This window comes from Nuphar pumila, chromosome 8 (assembly GCF_984573655.1).
Source record: "Nuphar pumila chromosome 8, dmNupPumi1.hap1.1, whole genome shotgun sequence".
NCBI lineage: Eukaryota > Viridiplantae > Streptophyta > Magnoliopsida > Nymphaeales > Nymphaeaceae > Nuphar > Nuphar pumila.
Window position 1 is genome coordinate 103,899,563 of NC_143256.1, and position 16,991 is coordinate 103,916,553.

Consider the following 16,991-nt stretch of genomic DNA (forward strand, 5'->3'; position numbering starts at 1 on the left):
TTTGACTCGCAAAACATGTAAGCCTAATTCTATTTAGAACAGAAAAAACACATTCCCACCACAATTTATACTGCTATTTCAGCCATCTCTACAGGCAAATACTAGTAAGGAGGAAAATAAAAATCAAGGGAGATTCTTGTACACCAAATATCACAGAAATTTATGGCAGTCTCTCCTCTTGTGAGTAATGAAATTTTCTAAATTTAAAATAACTCCACTTGCTCAAGTTTCATCACCCTGAGGCAGCTGTGCGGTTTCCTGTTAAAATTATCAATTAAGGACCGACAATACACCTATTCATCATTGGCAGATTCCAAGCTTTGCTCTACAAAATCATGGATTTTATCAATCGGGACGGCGTTATCATCAGCTTTAATGCTCTCACGCAGATTAGAAACATTACCATTCATTTCATCTGCAGAGATTTGATTGTTGGAATCAAGGACCATATTCACTTCCACACTGCTTGCAGTTGTAACGATGCTTCCATTTCCATCCACACCATCAATTGTTGGAAGAATGACACTTTCTTCAGCCAGTCTGGTAATAGGCTGTTCACCTTCGTTCACCGAAGACTGATCCAACCTGGGATCAGTATTTGTATCATTCACCGAAACTGTCATATCCTGCTCTATAGATACAGCATCAGGGACAGTTGGTTCAATATCCATAGGAGTTGGTGGAATGAGCACCAGGTTCGGGTTACTCTCTTGAGTAGGTACACTTTCTTCAGCTAGTCTGGTAATAGGCTGTTCACCTTCGTTAACCGAAGACTGATCTAACCTGGGATCAGTATTTGTATCATTCACCAAAACTGTCATACCTTGCTCTATAGATACAGCATCAGGGCCTGTTGGTTCAATATCCATAGGAGTTGGTGGAATGAGCACCAGGTTCGGGTTACTCTCTTGAGTAGGTACACTTTCTTCAGCTAGTCTGGTAATAGGCTGTTCACCTTCGTTAACCGAAGACTGATCTAACCTGGGATCAGTATTTGTATCATTCACCAAAACTGTCATATCCTGATCTATAGATACAGCATCAGGGCCTGTTGATTCAATATCCACAGGAGTTGGTGGAATGAGCACCACGTTTGGGTTACTCTCTTGTGTAGGTTCTGCATTCTGAGTTTCTTCAGCCTGTGAAACTTCCACTCTTTGTTCACTAGAAGCTCCACTGTAAGATGAACCGTCAAAAAATGCAGCTTCTTCGGCAATGGAAGTATTGGCAAATGAATCATTTGCAAGAACAGGTTCTTCTGAGTTTGTAGCGCCAGCAGTTCCATTGGTCTCACCATCTGCCATTGCAGTTTGTTCAGAGTTTGAAGCCCCAATTTCATTTACAGAACCATCAGCTTCTTCTGAATCCATGGAACTAGGGGCATTATTTACTGAACCATGTACAAGTCCATCTTCTGGATTTGTACTCTCCGTTTGATTGGAACATGATTTTGATTCCTCAACAGAACGATTCTTGGCTTCAATCTCTTCCAAGATTTGCAACTGCATTTTGTACTCATCGAACATCCTTTGCATCCTATCCAACTCAGCTACAAGCTTTCCATATCTGTGTTGAAAATGTCGCTCAAGGTCTTTCTGCTTGTTTACTTCCTTATGCAAATACTCAATCCTAGAAGATGCGGCCACCCGCTCTTGCTTTTGCAAAGCACGGAAGCACTCAAGTTCTGTGCCAGCAGTGTCCATCTGCTTGAAAGCAGATTCAATCCTTGGCCATAAGTTACCAGCCCGCATCTGCTCAAGAAAATGACAAATGGTAAGAAACAGCTTTGGCCCAAAGTAAATGAATTTTCCACAAGTTACTAAGTGCAATTAAATCATACAGGGCCTTCTGGTTTACTCTTGGATAGGATAAAAGCTAAAAGACAACTTAGCAGAATTGGAAGTAGGTCGCAATCTGCATGTTTCACCACCACTTGTGTGCATCGAAAAATTGGAACAAAAGAAACAAACTACCTGATATCCATCTGTCAAAATCTTGATCTTCTTCTCAAGGCGATCTGCCTTCTTGGCTTCATCATCCATCCAATTTTTTACAATTTCAAACTCACCTTGCAATGCAGGAAGCTTTTCGCTAATGTTGGCAACACTGGCAAGACCATAACTATTACGCCCTGGGAAGTACATAAGATCATCTTGGCATGAAGCATGTGCCTCAGCAAAGTCATCCAGAGATGCATTTTCATGTCCCATTGCCACCCGAAGAAATGAAATCTCTTGTTCAATCAGAGAATTAGCCTGGAAAAGTAACAATTCACACAAATGGTTAGTCATGCCATTATCACAATCTGTATATAGACCTTTGCCCAAAACAAGATATGATTATATACAATGATTACCACAGGAGCTGTCCTTAACAAAATAAGTCCTACAAGTAGGAAGTACAAAAAGGGGATGGTATTCTGGCAGGAAAAGGTAAAAATATCACAATAAACTAAATTAAAGTTAATCACTTGTACATTAAGGGCATTTTTGAATGCCCAGTAAAAAACAAAATCACCAGGGTATTTTTGTACGGGGAGCTTTTCTCCTATGTTTGAATGCATCTGCGGACCCACCAAAAAGTGGTGGTTTTCTTTTTCATAGATAATTTTCACATGAATTCAATTGCACCCTTGCTACGGAATAGAATCGGGCCCAATTTGTCATGATGATCTTTTAATTCTAGTTGGATTTAATGTTTCGATTTTTTGCTTCAATTAAGCAGGTGTAGCGGGTCTTTAGGTTTGGGTGTTAGTATTTGGTCCATTTAAAGAAGTGGGTCAGGTCTGTAGAGATCACAATCCAGTAGTCATTCTTGATCTAAGTCCAGCTAAAGATCCATACCCAAGAGAAGATCCAGATCCAACCAACGATCCAGAATCTAGACGCCACCTCAGCAAGCTAAGGGAGCATCCAAGTCAAAGTGGGGCCAATGGAAGTGACATGGCTCCTTAGAAAAAAAATCAATAGATACATGTTCATACCAAAGTGAAGGAGAGCCAGACAGATGCGCGCATTAGAATCAAGGAGAGTTAGCCAGTGGGGCCCACAAAGGGGAGCCAGCCAACTTGAAAAGAGTGGGGGACATCTCCTTCTCAACAAAAACATCCCATAAGGGTGTAGAGTACAAGGCATGCTTTTTTAATTGTTTTATGATTTTAAGACTTTAGGTTTGTGAAGAGTCCAATTCAGGATGGGACTCTAGTCTCCTATTTTATTTCAGTTCTGGTTGCCTAGTAAGATATATTTTTGAGCAACCAAAAGGTGTTTTGGGTTTATGAGTTAGTTTAATTTTATCAAATAAATGTAGACTCCACCCCAAATCTCTCATCTATATAAAGAGGTCTGGAGACCCCCTTTAATGATTATTGAAAATTGATATTCCAAATTGGTCTCTCTCTCTGATACACGTGAAGGCCCGAGCTTCCCTAGGCTGGTCGACATCTCTCCCAAAGAGCTTGGGATCCTCCTACACTGAGACAATGTGGTTTTGCAATTCTGGCACCTCGACCCGAGCTCTCTCGTTGCGAATTGTGTGCTTGTTTGCCTGAATGTGTGAGGCACTCCTCAGACCTGCTACAGACCTTCAAACACACCCTAAGTACTGATCTCAACCTTAGTTAAGTCCCTACCTAACTCCCAGAGCCAAAATATCGAAACTGCACCCTATTGATTCGAGAAAACACATAGTTTGGCACGTTCGACCTCACCAACCTCTTCCACGACCTAGCCTGACTGCACCTATATTAGACCCTAACACATGTCCCTAAGTAACCCAAGAACCCCTGGACCAAGTCCTTTCAAATCTAGACCAAAATCCTTACCTGAACCGCTTACTGGACCCAAACCACACCTACCTGGCTAGCCGATTGACTAGTCTGATCCTGTATCTCCAAATTCACAACCATGAGAAACCTTAGGCCACTTCCTCACAGTGTGAATCAGAGTTCATAACCTCAGGCACGTCGACCACAAGCCCCAAGGCCTAGAAATTACAAGTATGATCCGCTTGCTTCCGTTGGGCTCTAACTGCAATATTTGTCCATTGCCAGCCCAGGGCTCCCTACTGGTTCAAGTTCTGAACCTTCTACATCGGACAATCTGAAGGGTGTAACAAATTGGTATCAGAGAAAACTTGTTCAAATAGAGCAGCCACCGCTCTCCAACATTGACAAGATTGAAGATGTTCGCAAGCATGTCGAACAAGAACGAGCGATTGTCGATTTTTTTGGCAACGTCAAACGAGCATGGAGCAAGGCAACTACTTGGAGCGCATTAAGCAGGCTATTGCATACCTTATGAATCGCATTGAGACCATCTTGCTCAACACACCGAGGCAGCCAGGCAATCGGGGCTTCATTTTTGCCGGTGGATGCATGGAGGACTTGAACGGCTCAATTCTCGAGGAGTCGTCGTTCGAGCACACACGGGGTATGGGTAAGAAACCTCGTTTTAATGTTCCTTTTTCAATGAAAATGTGTCTGAGTGAATATTCAAAATCAAGCACTTCTTCACCTACCACAAGAGGCACGTGTTGCTGAAGCGGTTGCCCGCCTTGAGGGTGGCGCCCTTCGATGGTACGAATGGTTAGACATCGTACATGAAAATCCTTCTTAGGTTGATTTTGTTGAGCGTATAATGGAGAGATTTGGGCCCATGGTGCTGGTCAATCACCATGTGGAGCTCAAAAATCTCAAACAACAAGGAAGCTTGGATGAGTATCAAGTGGAGTTTGAGAATAAGTGCATGCCTTTGCCCCAAGTTGATGAAGAGGCCTTGCTCCAGTCATACGTTGGTGGACTGCATGAGCACCTTCGTATTGAAGCCCTAACTGCAGTCGTGAAGAGGCTGGGGGAGACCTATAGGATGACCAAGCTTCACAATGACATGCAAATGCGACTCCAAGCGTTGCAGAGGTCAAATTAGTCAACAGATTCCCACAAACGCTATTGAGGTGGGCAATCCAAGCTAGATGTGCCCAAAGGGGTCACGTCAGCCCCTAAGGTGGAGCCAATCATGTGTGCGCAGCGTATAAAGAAGGGTCTTTGCTTCAACTGCAATGAAAAGTGGTTCAAGGGCCATACGTGCAAGCGCTACCACATCTTTCAAGTAGTAGACATCGATTCCGAGGATGATGAACCATCATACAAGGAAGCAAATGCCACAACAACTATCATGCACTCTCGAGCGTCCCTATGCCCAACTCCATGTGGATACACGGCTTCCTATGCACCCAAGAGGTGAAAGTCCTTATTAATACAGGGAGCACCCACCTCATCATAGAGGGTGTAGTTTGGAAAATCGGGTGCAAATACCAAGAGCATCCCGTTTTTTATGTGATGGTTGGAAATTGGTCACACCTCAAATGTACAAAAGTCTGCTCGGAGGTATGTTTGCAGCTCCAAGGAGCTGAATTTGTTGTTGTGAATCTATAATCCTACCTATCTGTGGAGTGAACGTGGTCCTTGGTATGCCTTGTCTACGAACGTTGGGAGAAGTAGCATAAGATTTCTCCGTGATGGAGATGTCGTTCCAAAGGGACGAAGGAGACGTTGTTCTCATTACCATAAGACCCCCTACAATAGAGAAAGTGCAGCCAAGAGGGTCTTTGAAGTCGTTGCATGGCACACAATGTGCCCACTTGTTCATTGCCCAAGCGATGAAGCCGAAAACCACCCTGATTTTCACACACGTCCCTACCGTTTTGGCTAAGTCATTGGCTGAATTTTCTGATGTATTTGGTGAGCCACATGGGCTGCCACCTAGATGGTCCCAAGACCACAAGAGACCCTTAAAGGTGGGCATGGGATAGAATGCGCTTTAAGGATCTTCACCGTAGGTTGTCTCATCTAACTGAATTACAAAATTATACAATCCCTTAGCTCGATTAACAATCGCAGGTGTTCACGTTGATCGTTGCGCTCACACGCACATTTCTATTCGCACACAGACGTTGAGGATTCACGTGCTCACATAAGGTGCGCACTGAGGGAAGCACACACGCAGGTGCGCATACAAGGTCTAGAGTGGTTCCCTGCAGTGTTTAAAACACAGGAGTGAATGGATGTGCCTTCAAATTAGAAAATCGGTAACAAGCCCGATGCACTTAGCTGATCGACTTGGATCAATGAAGAGAGCTTCTGCTCATGTTCACTGGAGACAATCCAAACTCGAGTAGCATCAGATGCTCCAGATCCTTTCCGCACTTCCTGTCGTTTGCTAGATGTAATGAGCAAGTCTCTACAGTAGAAGATAAATTCCAGATCTGAATAGAAAAGTGAATACACTTAACTTTCTACTAAATGTCGACGATCTAGAGCTTATGAAGCTCTAAGTCTCGTCGTAGGCTTTCCTTCATCTCGTAGTTGAACTCAGCCATTGTGGTAATGCTTAGTAAATTCACTGAATGAGGATCGTCCGAACGATTGATCTACCATAGGGAATTAAGAAGGATGGAATGAAAAGAAAGTCGTGAATCCTTTACTAGTTTGTAGAGGAACTAGCAAGGACTACAACTCTCAACGAGGCCATCTCCAATAGGAGCCAAAATGAAAGAAACTTTATTGATCTCAATTCACTTTTACAAAAGGTAACACACAAATCTCATAATGCCCCAAATACAAAAGACAACCTATATTTATAGCTTTGACTTTAAGTGACGTCCAGCTGGTTGGGCAGCCCATGGATCAAACTCTATTGCCGTCAACCTTGTTTTGGTTGTGCAAACCACAAGAATTTCCATGACTGATGTTGTCCAGTTGTCACCTACTAACTGACCCAACAACATACCGCTGAAGCTACTTTGATCCATTGAATACCAGTTGCAGTGCTTAGCTGACCCTGCTCATCTTGGACTAAACCCAGATGATCAGATGACCTGTCAACCTTGGCTATAACCGAATACACCAATACTGTTGTCTAACTATTCAAACTGGTCTGGCCCTTCTCTAACTGCTCCTACTTGATTCTGCCCATACTCTGTTAGGTTTTCAATAGGTCCCGTATCATTTTTCGGCCAAGGAGTCAGAGCCGATCCAGACAAGATTGGTGTGATACGAGTGTACCCTAAGCCGCAAATCATGTGGGTCGACCACCCGAGCATCAAGTACATGTTGGGGCAAAGGACCACCATCGTCAGCCAGCAAAGGTGGGTCGCGAAGTTGATGGAATATGACTCTGAGATCCAATACAAGAAGGGCATGGAAAACAAAGTTGTCAATGAGTTTTCTCAATGAATCAAATATGCAACGATTATGAAACAACAAAAGAAAAATCGCTGAGCCGTTTGATCAAAACCTCGTGTTTGATCGTGGTGGAGCGGCAAATCAGTTGAGCCTTGATCTCCTCCACTTTGTGCAAAGCATGGTGGTATGTTATTATCAGTGTTTTAAAACTTGCCGAGTCAACTCGTTGGCTCGGCTCGGCCCTCCAGCGAGTCAACCCGGCAAGGCAAACTTGGTTTGCCAAAACTCAGGCTTGACTCGGCCTGACTCAGGCGATTTCTGGGATGTTTGAAATTTGATTTTTGAGTTTCAAATTACAGTTTCGAAATATATAAGTACATATATTTTAACAAGGGTTACACCCAGATTTTGTATAAAAAAGAAAATAAAAATCATTTAAAGATAAAAAATCATTTAAATCCATAAAATAAAATCGCCTATAGGAACTAGGAAGTCACATTTAGGTTTCATCATCCATTTGTTATGTGAACAAGCATTGTACATATTCAAATATTAGTAGTCTTTTTATAGTTGTGCCATTAATATATTTCCTGCATAGTTTTCATACATGAGAAAATTGCTTATTTATGTTGATATTGGGCATTCTGTAAACTTTCAATATGCACATATATCCCTATTTTACATTTATGGATTTGTTAGAGAGGGAATTGAAACTTTTAAAACAAGCTAGCATATATGATTGGCCATTTTAGGAACCGTAGGTAGTAGCAGACTGAACTCATGGTGACCACATCCTCTAATTCAAGTCATGAATTAGTCAAAGTGCTTGTATAGATATCAAATTCAAGCAAACCTCTATAGCTCTTTGCAGTTTTTATATTCTTAAAGACATTTGGAGACTATATGTTTACTCAAAAACATGGTTTGAGACAAATTATATATTATTTTTCTTTTAAAATCAAAAGTTAACAAAACCCGGTCCGAGTCACCGAGTTGACCCGCCGAGTCACGAGTCAATAAAGAACGAGTCGAGTTTCGAGTCACGGGTTTTAAAACCTTGGTTCACGATCTAGTAATCGTTCCTGATCCAAGTCCAACCAGAGATCTACACCCAAGAGGAGATCCAGGTCCAACCAACGATATAGAGGCATCCCAAGTCAAATTGGAGCCAATGGAGATAACATGGCTCCTATCCTAGAAGAAAAATCAATGGACACATGTCCATACCAAGGTGAAGGAGAGCCATACACATGTCCATATCAGAATCAAGGAGAGTTAGCCAGTGGGCCCATATGCGGGTGCCAACTTGGAAGGAGTGGGGAACATCTCTCTCTCAACAAAAACGTCTGACAAGGGTTTAGAGTCCAGCCAAGGCATGTTTTCTTAATTGTTCTATGATTTTAGGACTTGAGGTTTGTGAAGAGTCCAATTCAAGATGTGACTCTAGTTTCCTATTTTGGTTTAGTTTTGGTTGCCTAGTAGGATATATTTTTGGGCAATTAGAAAGTGTTTTGGGTTTATAGGTTAGTTTAATTTTATTACATAAATGTAGACTCTACCCCAGACCTTTCATCCATATAAATAGGTCTGGAGACCCCTCTTAATGATTATTGAAAATTGGTATTCCAAATTGGTCTTTCTCTAGTCGTCCCCCCCCCTCTCTCTCTCTCTAGATGTCTCTTCTTTCTCTCTCTTCTCTTTCTGATACACATGAAGGTCAAGAACTCGCTAGGCTGGTCGACATCTATCTCAAAGAGTCTGAGCTCTTCCTACACCAAGACAATGTAGTTTTTCAGTTTTGGAAACCCCGGCCGGAGCTATCTCATTGTGAATTGTGTGCTTGTTCACCTGAACGTGTGAGGCACTCCTCGGACCTACTACAGACCTTCAAACACACCTTAAGTATTGATCTCAGCCTTAGTCAAGTCCCTAACTAAATCCCAAAACTAAAAGAATGAAATTGCACCATGCTGATTCGAGAAAACGCGCAGTTTGGTCCGTTCGACCTCACCAGCCTCTTCCATGACCCAACCTGACCTCTCTGGCCTCCTATACCTATATAGGACCCTAACACACGTCCTTAGGTAACCCAAGAACCTCTAGACCAAGTCCTTTAAGATCTAGACCAAAATCCTTACCCGGACCACTTACCGAACCCAAACCGCACCTACTCAGCTAGCCGATTGACTTAGTTTGTTCATGTATCGCCTAACCCACAACCATGAGAAATCTTACGCCACTTCCTCACTGTGTTAATCAGAGTTCAGAACCCCAAGCACATCAACCACAAGCCTAGAAATCGCAAGTACGATCCACTCGCTTCTGTCGAGCTCCAACTGCAATATTTGTTTGTTGCCAACCTGAGACTCCCTACCGGTCCAAGTTCTGAACCTTCTTCATCGGACAATCCAGAGGGTGTAACAGCCCTAAAGTTCAATGCCAAAAAAAATTCTAAGACAAATGCAACAAATAAGATCCGTTATTAAGGATATTGTAGTCATACGCCACCATCAAGTGTTAGTCACTAAATACTTAATAAATATATTCATGTACAACAAATCGAGTTGATAAAAATAATGATCTGAAAAAAAACAAAAAATAAAAAACAAATGCCCACTCAAGAAGAGTACAAAAATAATTGCTCCAAAATAAGTGTAAGAGCACATGAATACAATAGAAACTGGGCAATCCTGAACTACTATCATCCAGAGGTGCAAATATTATTTATCCCAAGGAACCATTGCAAACAGTTCTTCCATCCTTCAACATGAAATATGCAGAAGCACAAATGATTTGCATAAACAAATAAGGGCAGTAAAGCAGCATTTCTATTCAAAGATAAAAAGGAACTACTACTAATCTGCTGGATTTAAGGAAATATGTTACTATTAATTTAATTGCAGAAAAAATTGACACATTCTGAAACTTGGTTCTATTGGCATGAATCAAACACCTATCCACCCATAAAATTTGAACATGAGTGTTTAATAAAATTATCCATGGGCATGCTTCAGCAAGGGCTCAAGGCCAGTACTTTCTTGGCATGCATCTCTAGAGATATATATTAAGAAAACCATGGTTACACATGCAAGATTCAAAACCAATTGCACATCTTAACCCATATAGACCTCCTCATCGCTTAAGATATAGTGTGACAATGACATATATACACACAGATATTGGGATCATAGTCACTGATATTGCCAATATTTTGAATATACCACGATATTATCAGTTTTTCAAGGTCAGACGATATTTTCCAGAGATTTTCAAAATATCTCCAGAACCTACAATATCGCGACATTATCGTGATATTTTCCCTATGTTTTCCCAAAATTTCCAAAAAACATCTTTTTTTATATAGTTAAAGTATCTTTTTTTGTTTCTACTATTTTTTAAAACCTTTTCTAATTGTTGCTTTATATATTTGCATGAAAAATACTATAACCCTATTATTTCTTATCTTTTTTTATTATTTATAGGTTCTGAGATTTTTCCAATATTTTCCTGAGAAAAAACAATTTTTGAAAATATCCCCGACCGGCAAGATGCTCTAGTTAGAAGGATGGAGAAATGGGAAAATATATTAGTTAAAAGAGGTCGGGGTAGGCCTAGGAAGACATGGATGGAGGTGATAGGAAAGGATATGAATGCTTTGAACCTCACCGAGGACATGGCATTGGATAGAAATGATTGGAGGAGAAGGATTCATGTGGAAGACCCATAATGATTTTCTTTTTTGGTTCATATCACCGACCCCAATTGTTTTGGGATGAAGGCGTAGTTGTTGTATCCCCGACCGGCAAGAAATTACCATGAACGATACAGGTGACTATGACTGGGATACTATATAGGATTTTCTACTCCATTGCACCCCTCTGTCACGATGTCATAAAAGGCACATGCTGCTCCACCAGCATGAAAGGCAGGGCTGGGTGGGAAGAAGCTACAGTATCACACTGGAAGAGATCAACCCCCCCCCAAATTCCTAGTGACATTATCATGATATAATTGCAATATATATATATATATATATATATATATATATATATATATATACATATTGCATGTGTTCTCTACGGTTGACTGTACGTACAATTGACCTAACAAATGTTATTTATTTATTTTTGCTTATCTAACCCAACAAATGTGATCTACATGCTCTGTCTAGTGGGTATCAGCATTTTGATTGCTATGTGAGCAGGTTTGCCCGTTTGAATCAACCACCATAAACACACCAAAATTTCTTGACTTAAAAAAGTGTTCTCTCATCGAAAAAACACGATCCCAGGGTCAATTTGTTGTACATACTACTATAAAGATCAGCTACAGGCAATCACATATGGAACCCAGAAAATATATATGCCTTTCCTTTTTTGAGAGGCAAGCTGGGGGATAACCCCGTGGTTTCTGAAATCCCTAGGCTATGATAGTGTGGCCTTGCCATCCAGATATCTCATTTGAATCCCAAAGTCAAGAAGCACAAGATATGGATAAAGCATACTTACAACTATAATTCATGGAAAAAAATGTGAAATAAATGGTTTTCTTTTGAAAATCTACAGGAATAGAAAAGATGAATTTCTCAAGAAAATTTCAGGAAAATAATATGATAAATTGATAATATTACAATGGTAACAAAATATTATCATGATGACTTCATTTTATTATTTTCTCAATTTATGATGGCACTGGATTTTTCTTGGGAGCAAAACCTTCAAAAAGGCAATAGATTGGAAACCAAAAAAAACAGGAGTAATATTGTGACTATGGGTTACAGATGTAAAAGAATGTGTACATGGATTGTTCATAGAACCGCAAAATTCACACATAGTCCAGAACCGGAATTGTTTTTATCAGGTGAACAGAAACTACATTAACCTACATCTGATGGTTGCACCAATTAGACCCTGTGTATCACAAGATCCATTCATTTATAGGTTTGGATAACAAAAAATCGAGATGAGTACACGAATTATGAACACTCATTAATTAGGACAAGAACTTGCATCACATGATATAAAGAGATCAATGAATTACTTGTATTATTGAAACTTTAGATGTAAACAGCCTGGACTTTATCTGACACCAACTCTATCCATCTCGAGCATAAGAAACACATAAAAAATCTAGGCAATAATCTAACAAAAAAATCTGATAATTGCCTTGGTCAAGTAGCAGACTGAAATGTGAAAACTGACTCACTGACAATCCTTAGTACAACCTTGACCTTATCACAATTAAACACTTACAAATTCAAGAAAGGATAATTAGATTTAGATTTCAAAGCGGCTTGATCCAATCTTCAAGATCTGGTAAAGTGAATCGGTGGTAGAAATGTGGAATTAGAACTTAGTAAATCGTTGCTCCTCAAATATGACTCAGAGACACAGAAGTTTCATGTTACTTGCTAAGCTACTATTAGGACAAAAACGGCCTTGGTAATTTCTCAACTTTCTAGTTAGAGATTATAATAGGAAAAATGGATTAAGTATTGTTTTAGTGCCTATAAAAAATTGTTTCTGTATGAGATTACCACAAGCACAAGCACATATATTAAATAAAGCAAACTTTACATGGCAAATATATGGGTGTTTGGGAAAATTTTCATGTGTGGATATGTTGCTCAGTTATCTTAAGCAAATATATGTGTGTTCAGGTAGGCAAATATATGGGTATTAAGCAAATAAAAAAGAAATTTTCCAGCATCCATATATTTGCCATGTAAAGGCACCCTAGCATCCAACTTATTTCCCTTGCAAATTAACTACCGGTCTCATGGTTAATGGTACCAATGAAAGGCATTAAATTAAGATTCAGAAAATATCAGTTGAGATATACAGATATAATTTATACCTCTTTCAACTCCTCCTCTACAAAATCCTCAATCTCTGGAACAAAACCTGCAGATCTCCCAGAAGAGGCACCCTTGTTCACTTTTTTCTTCACATTCTCGGAATTCCCATCAAGAGGATATTTAGCATTGTCGTGTTCCAGCAATTTCAGCAGCTCCTCCCTAATCATTTCATCTGCTTGCTCAATAGAAGTAGTTGGGACAAATGAACTCTTATCTCCACTCACCAAAGAGTCCCTTATTAACTTCACTGCAGCCTTAGGTGGTCTAGGTAGTTCTCTCTGCAATACCTTTGATCTCTTCCTAAGGAGTGCCTCCTGCCTTGCTTCTTCCTCTGCCTTTTGCCTAGCTATCCTGTCAGACATATCTTCTTCAATTTTTTCCTCAACTTCTTCACTTTCTTCTGGCAGTTCTTGCACAACTATCTGATACTCATTTTTAGGCTGAGGAAGATTTAGCAGCCCAGAGTGCAAGTTCTTTCTCAACTCTGCCTGCCTACGAAGTTCTAGCTTAGCACTGTCTGTCATGCCAATGTCCTCATTTATGTGAAGCTCATCCCGCAATGGTGTCCCTTTTGGAGTCATGCCATAAGAATAACCATCCCTTGATGGCGTCATCCCAATTCTAGGGGTGAGACCTGTGGATCCAGGTGTCATCATTGGTGTAGCCATTGGATTCGGTGTTTGAATTTCCCTCTTCTTGGGAGTAACACCAGAAAAATCTGAAGGATGCAGCTCTGGATTCTCCCCACCCAAAAGAGGTGTCTGTGACTCTCGCAAACGAGCAAGGTTTTCAGCCTCCATCATAATAGTATCAGCCTTTCCACCTGGGGTCCTTTGAGGTGTCCGAAGTGGTGTCACTTGCCGAGGAGTCTGCCCATAATTTGCAAGGAGAGTCCGTGTTACAATATTCCCTCCATCCATTTCCTCCCCTCCTGGGACAAGATCGCTAGCGTAGCCCATCTTTGCAATCTCCTCCAATTCTTGGTCTGAGATCTGAGGAGCAGGAAGCATCAACTTAGATCTCTTCCGAACTGCTTCAGGATCATTCAGTTTATTTACTTGCAGCATTGCTGCCGGTGCATCCTGTCTCTGCAGAATCTTATTTTTGGCAATGTCCTGTTTTCTCAATTGTGCTTCAACATCAACCCGCCTTTTCCCTTCAAGTTCTTCAATGGTTGTCGGAAATTTTGGCTGTTGAACTGGCCTATCCTCATCGGTGACATCGAAAAATCCAGGAGGAGGTCTCTTCTCAAATGGTATCTCGGAATTGTAGTCGATCCCTTTCCTCTTCCTCTTACGCTTCCTGGAATCGATACCAGCAGCCTTTAGCTCCCTGCGCTTTTGGAGGGAAGCAAGCCTCCTCGCTTCTTCAAGTTGCTTCTCTCTAGCTTTCCGCTTTGCCTTCTTTCCGCGTGTATTGGCAAGCCGAGCACGAGCCTCTGAAAGCATTTCTTTCTCATCTTCATCCATGTCAACAGGGTCTGGACGGGCAGGTTTGGACTCAGGGTTGGGATCAATCTCACCAGGGCGCAGTTTTCGGGGATCATCCGAGGGCTCATATGTGTCATCTTTGAGGCATGCAGCATCAAGGAGCTTCTCGTAGCGTTCCAAGCACTGAGAAGGGGTCCTGCCAACGATGGGGGCAATGGTTCGCCACTGTGTAGGCATGAGCTTGGCAAGGTGGAGAAGCTTCTCATCCTCTTCTCTTGTCCACTCCGTCTGATAATCGATGCATCCAAAACCATCAATGCCAGAAATTTAAATAAATAAATAAAGGTAGCAGAGATGTTTCATTTCAATGGAAACGGCAGATGAACGGTCTCAATAAAGAAGAAGTAACAAACATTAAAACACAGCGATTCCTACAGTATCTTCATTAGAAAAGGCATGTACATTGTTTTCTTCTGAAGACAGATATGTAAACCAACAAATCCCTCTATCTAACCAAAGATAACATGCAGTAAATTTAATAAACAAAAAGTGCAGAACCGTTACGTGGATAGAAATCTCAGATGAACCATGGAATCTACATTTGCAAACCGGCAACCCGACCACAGTAAATAAATAAATAAATAAAGGTAGCAGAGATGTTTCATTTCAATGGAAATGGCAGATGAACGGTCTCAATAAAGAAGAAGTAACAAACTTTAAAACACAGCGATTCCTACAGTATCTTCATTAGAAAAGGCATGTACATTGTTTTCTTCTGAAGACAGATATGTAAACCAACAAATCCCTCTATCTAACCAAAGATAACATGCAGTAAATTTAATAAACAAAAAGTGCAGAACCGTTACGTGGATAGAAATCTCAGATGAACCATGGAATCTGCATTTGCAAACCGGCAACCCCGACCACCCGCTAAAAAAGAAAAAAAATCAACGAACAGTTTCTTCTCAAATTAAATAAATGAAAGAACAAACACTGATTACAATCTGCAGAAAAAATAACAGTTTCACATAAATGCAGAAATGTTTACACGAATAGCTCCCTAAAAAGATCTTGAAAACCATAATCTTACAAAGAAACCCAAAATCATGTCTGCAACTCTAACTAAAAGAATGACATTTATCAGCAGATTAGTGCAGATGGAAGATAAACGCTCAAGCTGCACAAATTTAACACGACTCCTGAACAAAACTCTAAAAACCCTCGCAATCATTTCAGCAAGAACATTACATAACAAACTGACCCTAAAACGCAATAACAGACCTACACCTCAGAGTTACAGCAATTAACCACTTAAGAAACGCTAAAAAGGAAAAAGAAAACCTCGAAGACGAGTATCCCAATCAAACAACTTTCGAGAACGACTGAATTTTTTGCACAATTCAAAGCACGGATGAAGCTCGAGAATCCGATAACAAAGAAAAGAAAAGGAGAGAAACAAATTCAAAGAGGAAGCACGAGAGGCGCACCTTCTTGATCGAGGGATCGAGCCACTCATACCACCGTGCCTTGCACTGCTTGGCCGACTTACGGACGAGGAGCGACGAGATCCGAGCCCACTGGTTCTTGCCGTACTTCATCACGGCCGCCTTGAGGATCTCGTCCTCCGTGTTCTTCCACACGCCTCCCTTAATCATGATCCTCATCTTGCCTGCTTGTGTTTCACCGCTTCTCCTTCCAAATTTCTAGGATTTTAGGGCTTCTGACCCCTCTTCTTCTTCTTCTTCTTCTTCTTCTTCTTCTTCTTCTTCTTCTTCTTCTTCTTCTTTTTCTTCTTTCCAGTGAGGGTTTCTTCTTCCCCTCCCACCTCGCCGATTTCTTGGGTTTTCTGGTCCTCCTTCTGCCTCTTTGCCTTCAATGCTAGGGTTTTACTTCTCTTCCTTCCCCTAAATTTCTAGATTCTTCTTCTTCTTCTGTGTTTCCTGTGAAGCCCTAGAGAGATGAAACGGGGAAGAGGAGGGTTCCCTCTTTCAGTCTTCTGCTGGTTTTATCAAAATACACAATGACGGTAATATCCCACGGCTTTTGTATCAATGGCGGCAACACCTTGGATCTGGAGGGTCTGAACTCTGAACATTAGTTGGATCCGGACCGGGTTTCGGATTTTTGAATCCGTAAGTTGCATTTGATGCTCGATACGTACGTCACTTCCTTCTTTGCTTTTTTGTTTATTTATGATGATGGTGATCATGCATATGTGACATAATTCCATTAGGAAGAAAGAAATGTGTAGGCTATTGTATCGCTGTACTTAATGTAGTGAATCTTTGTTAAGAACACCAGTACTTTCTCTTGGAAATTGTCAACAGTTTTGTGAAAAGCTCTCTTTAGAGAAACATGCCTTAGCATGGTTTGGTAGAAATCATGTGCCCTGATCACTATTTACCCATAAGTTTCTCCTTGTCATCATTCTGTTGATTGTTTTATATTTAATATCACGAATCAAGCAATGTTTGTCAAGTCGGGTTTTTTAATCGAATTGATTTTTCAAAAAGGAAAAAAT

The 16,991-nt window shown here is 40.8% G+C and overlaps 1 protein-coding gene across 1 annotated transcript; it reads right to left on the bottom strand.

Annotated features, from left to right (window-relative positions):
• Positions 1-3: 3 nt before the first annotated feature.
• Positions 4-16,430, bottom strand: LOC149830100 (cell division cycle 5-like protein). The gene is made up of 4 exons (XM_090016309.1): positions 15,958-16,430; positions 13,040-14,758; positions 1,974-2,255; positions 4-1,751 (listed from the first exon to the last, which is right to left on the bottom strand). The coding sequence occupies exons 1-4, from the start codon at positions 16,132-16,134 to the stop codon at positions 294-296; spliced, it is 3,636 nt and encodes a 1,211-aa protein (XP_089872435.1). The 5' UTR covers positions 16,135-16,430; the 3' UTR covers positions 4-293.
• Positions 16,431-16,991: the final 561 nt, after the last annotated feature.

Excerpts from the sequence above, each read along its gene's own strand:
- LOC149830100 (XM_090016309.1), bottom strand. The coding sequence starts at position 16,134 with ATGAGGATCATGATTAAGGGAGGCGTGTGGAAGAACACGGAGGACGAG. Across the intron at positions 14,759-15,957 it reads TCGATCCCTCGATCAAGAAG|ACGGAGTGGACAAGAGAAGA; the intron begins GTGCGCCTCTCG and ends ATCGATTATCAG. Across the intron at positions 2,256-13,039 it reads TAGAGGAGGAGTTGAAAGAG|GCTAATTCTCTGATTGAACA; the intron begins GTATAAATTATA and ends TTACTTTTCCAG.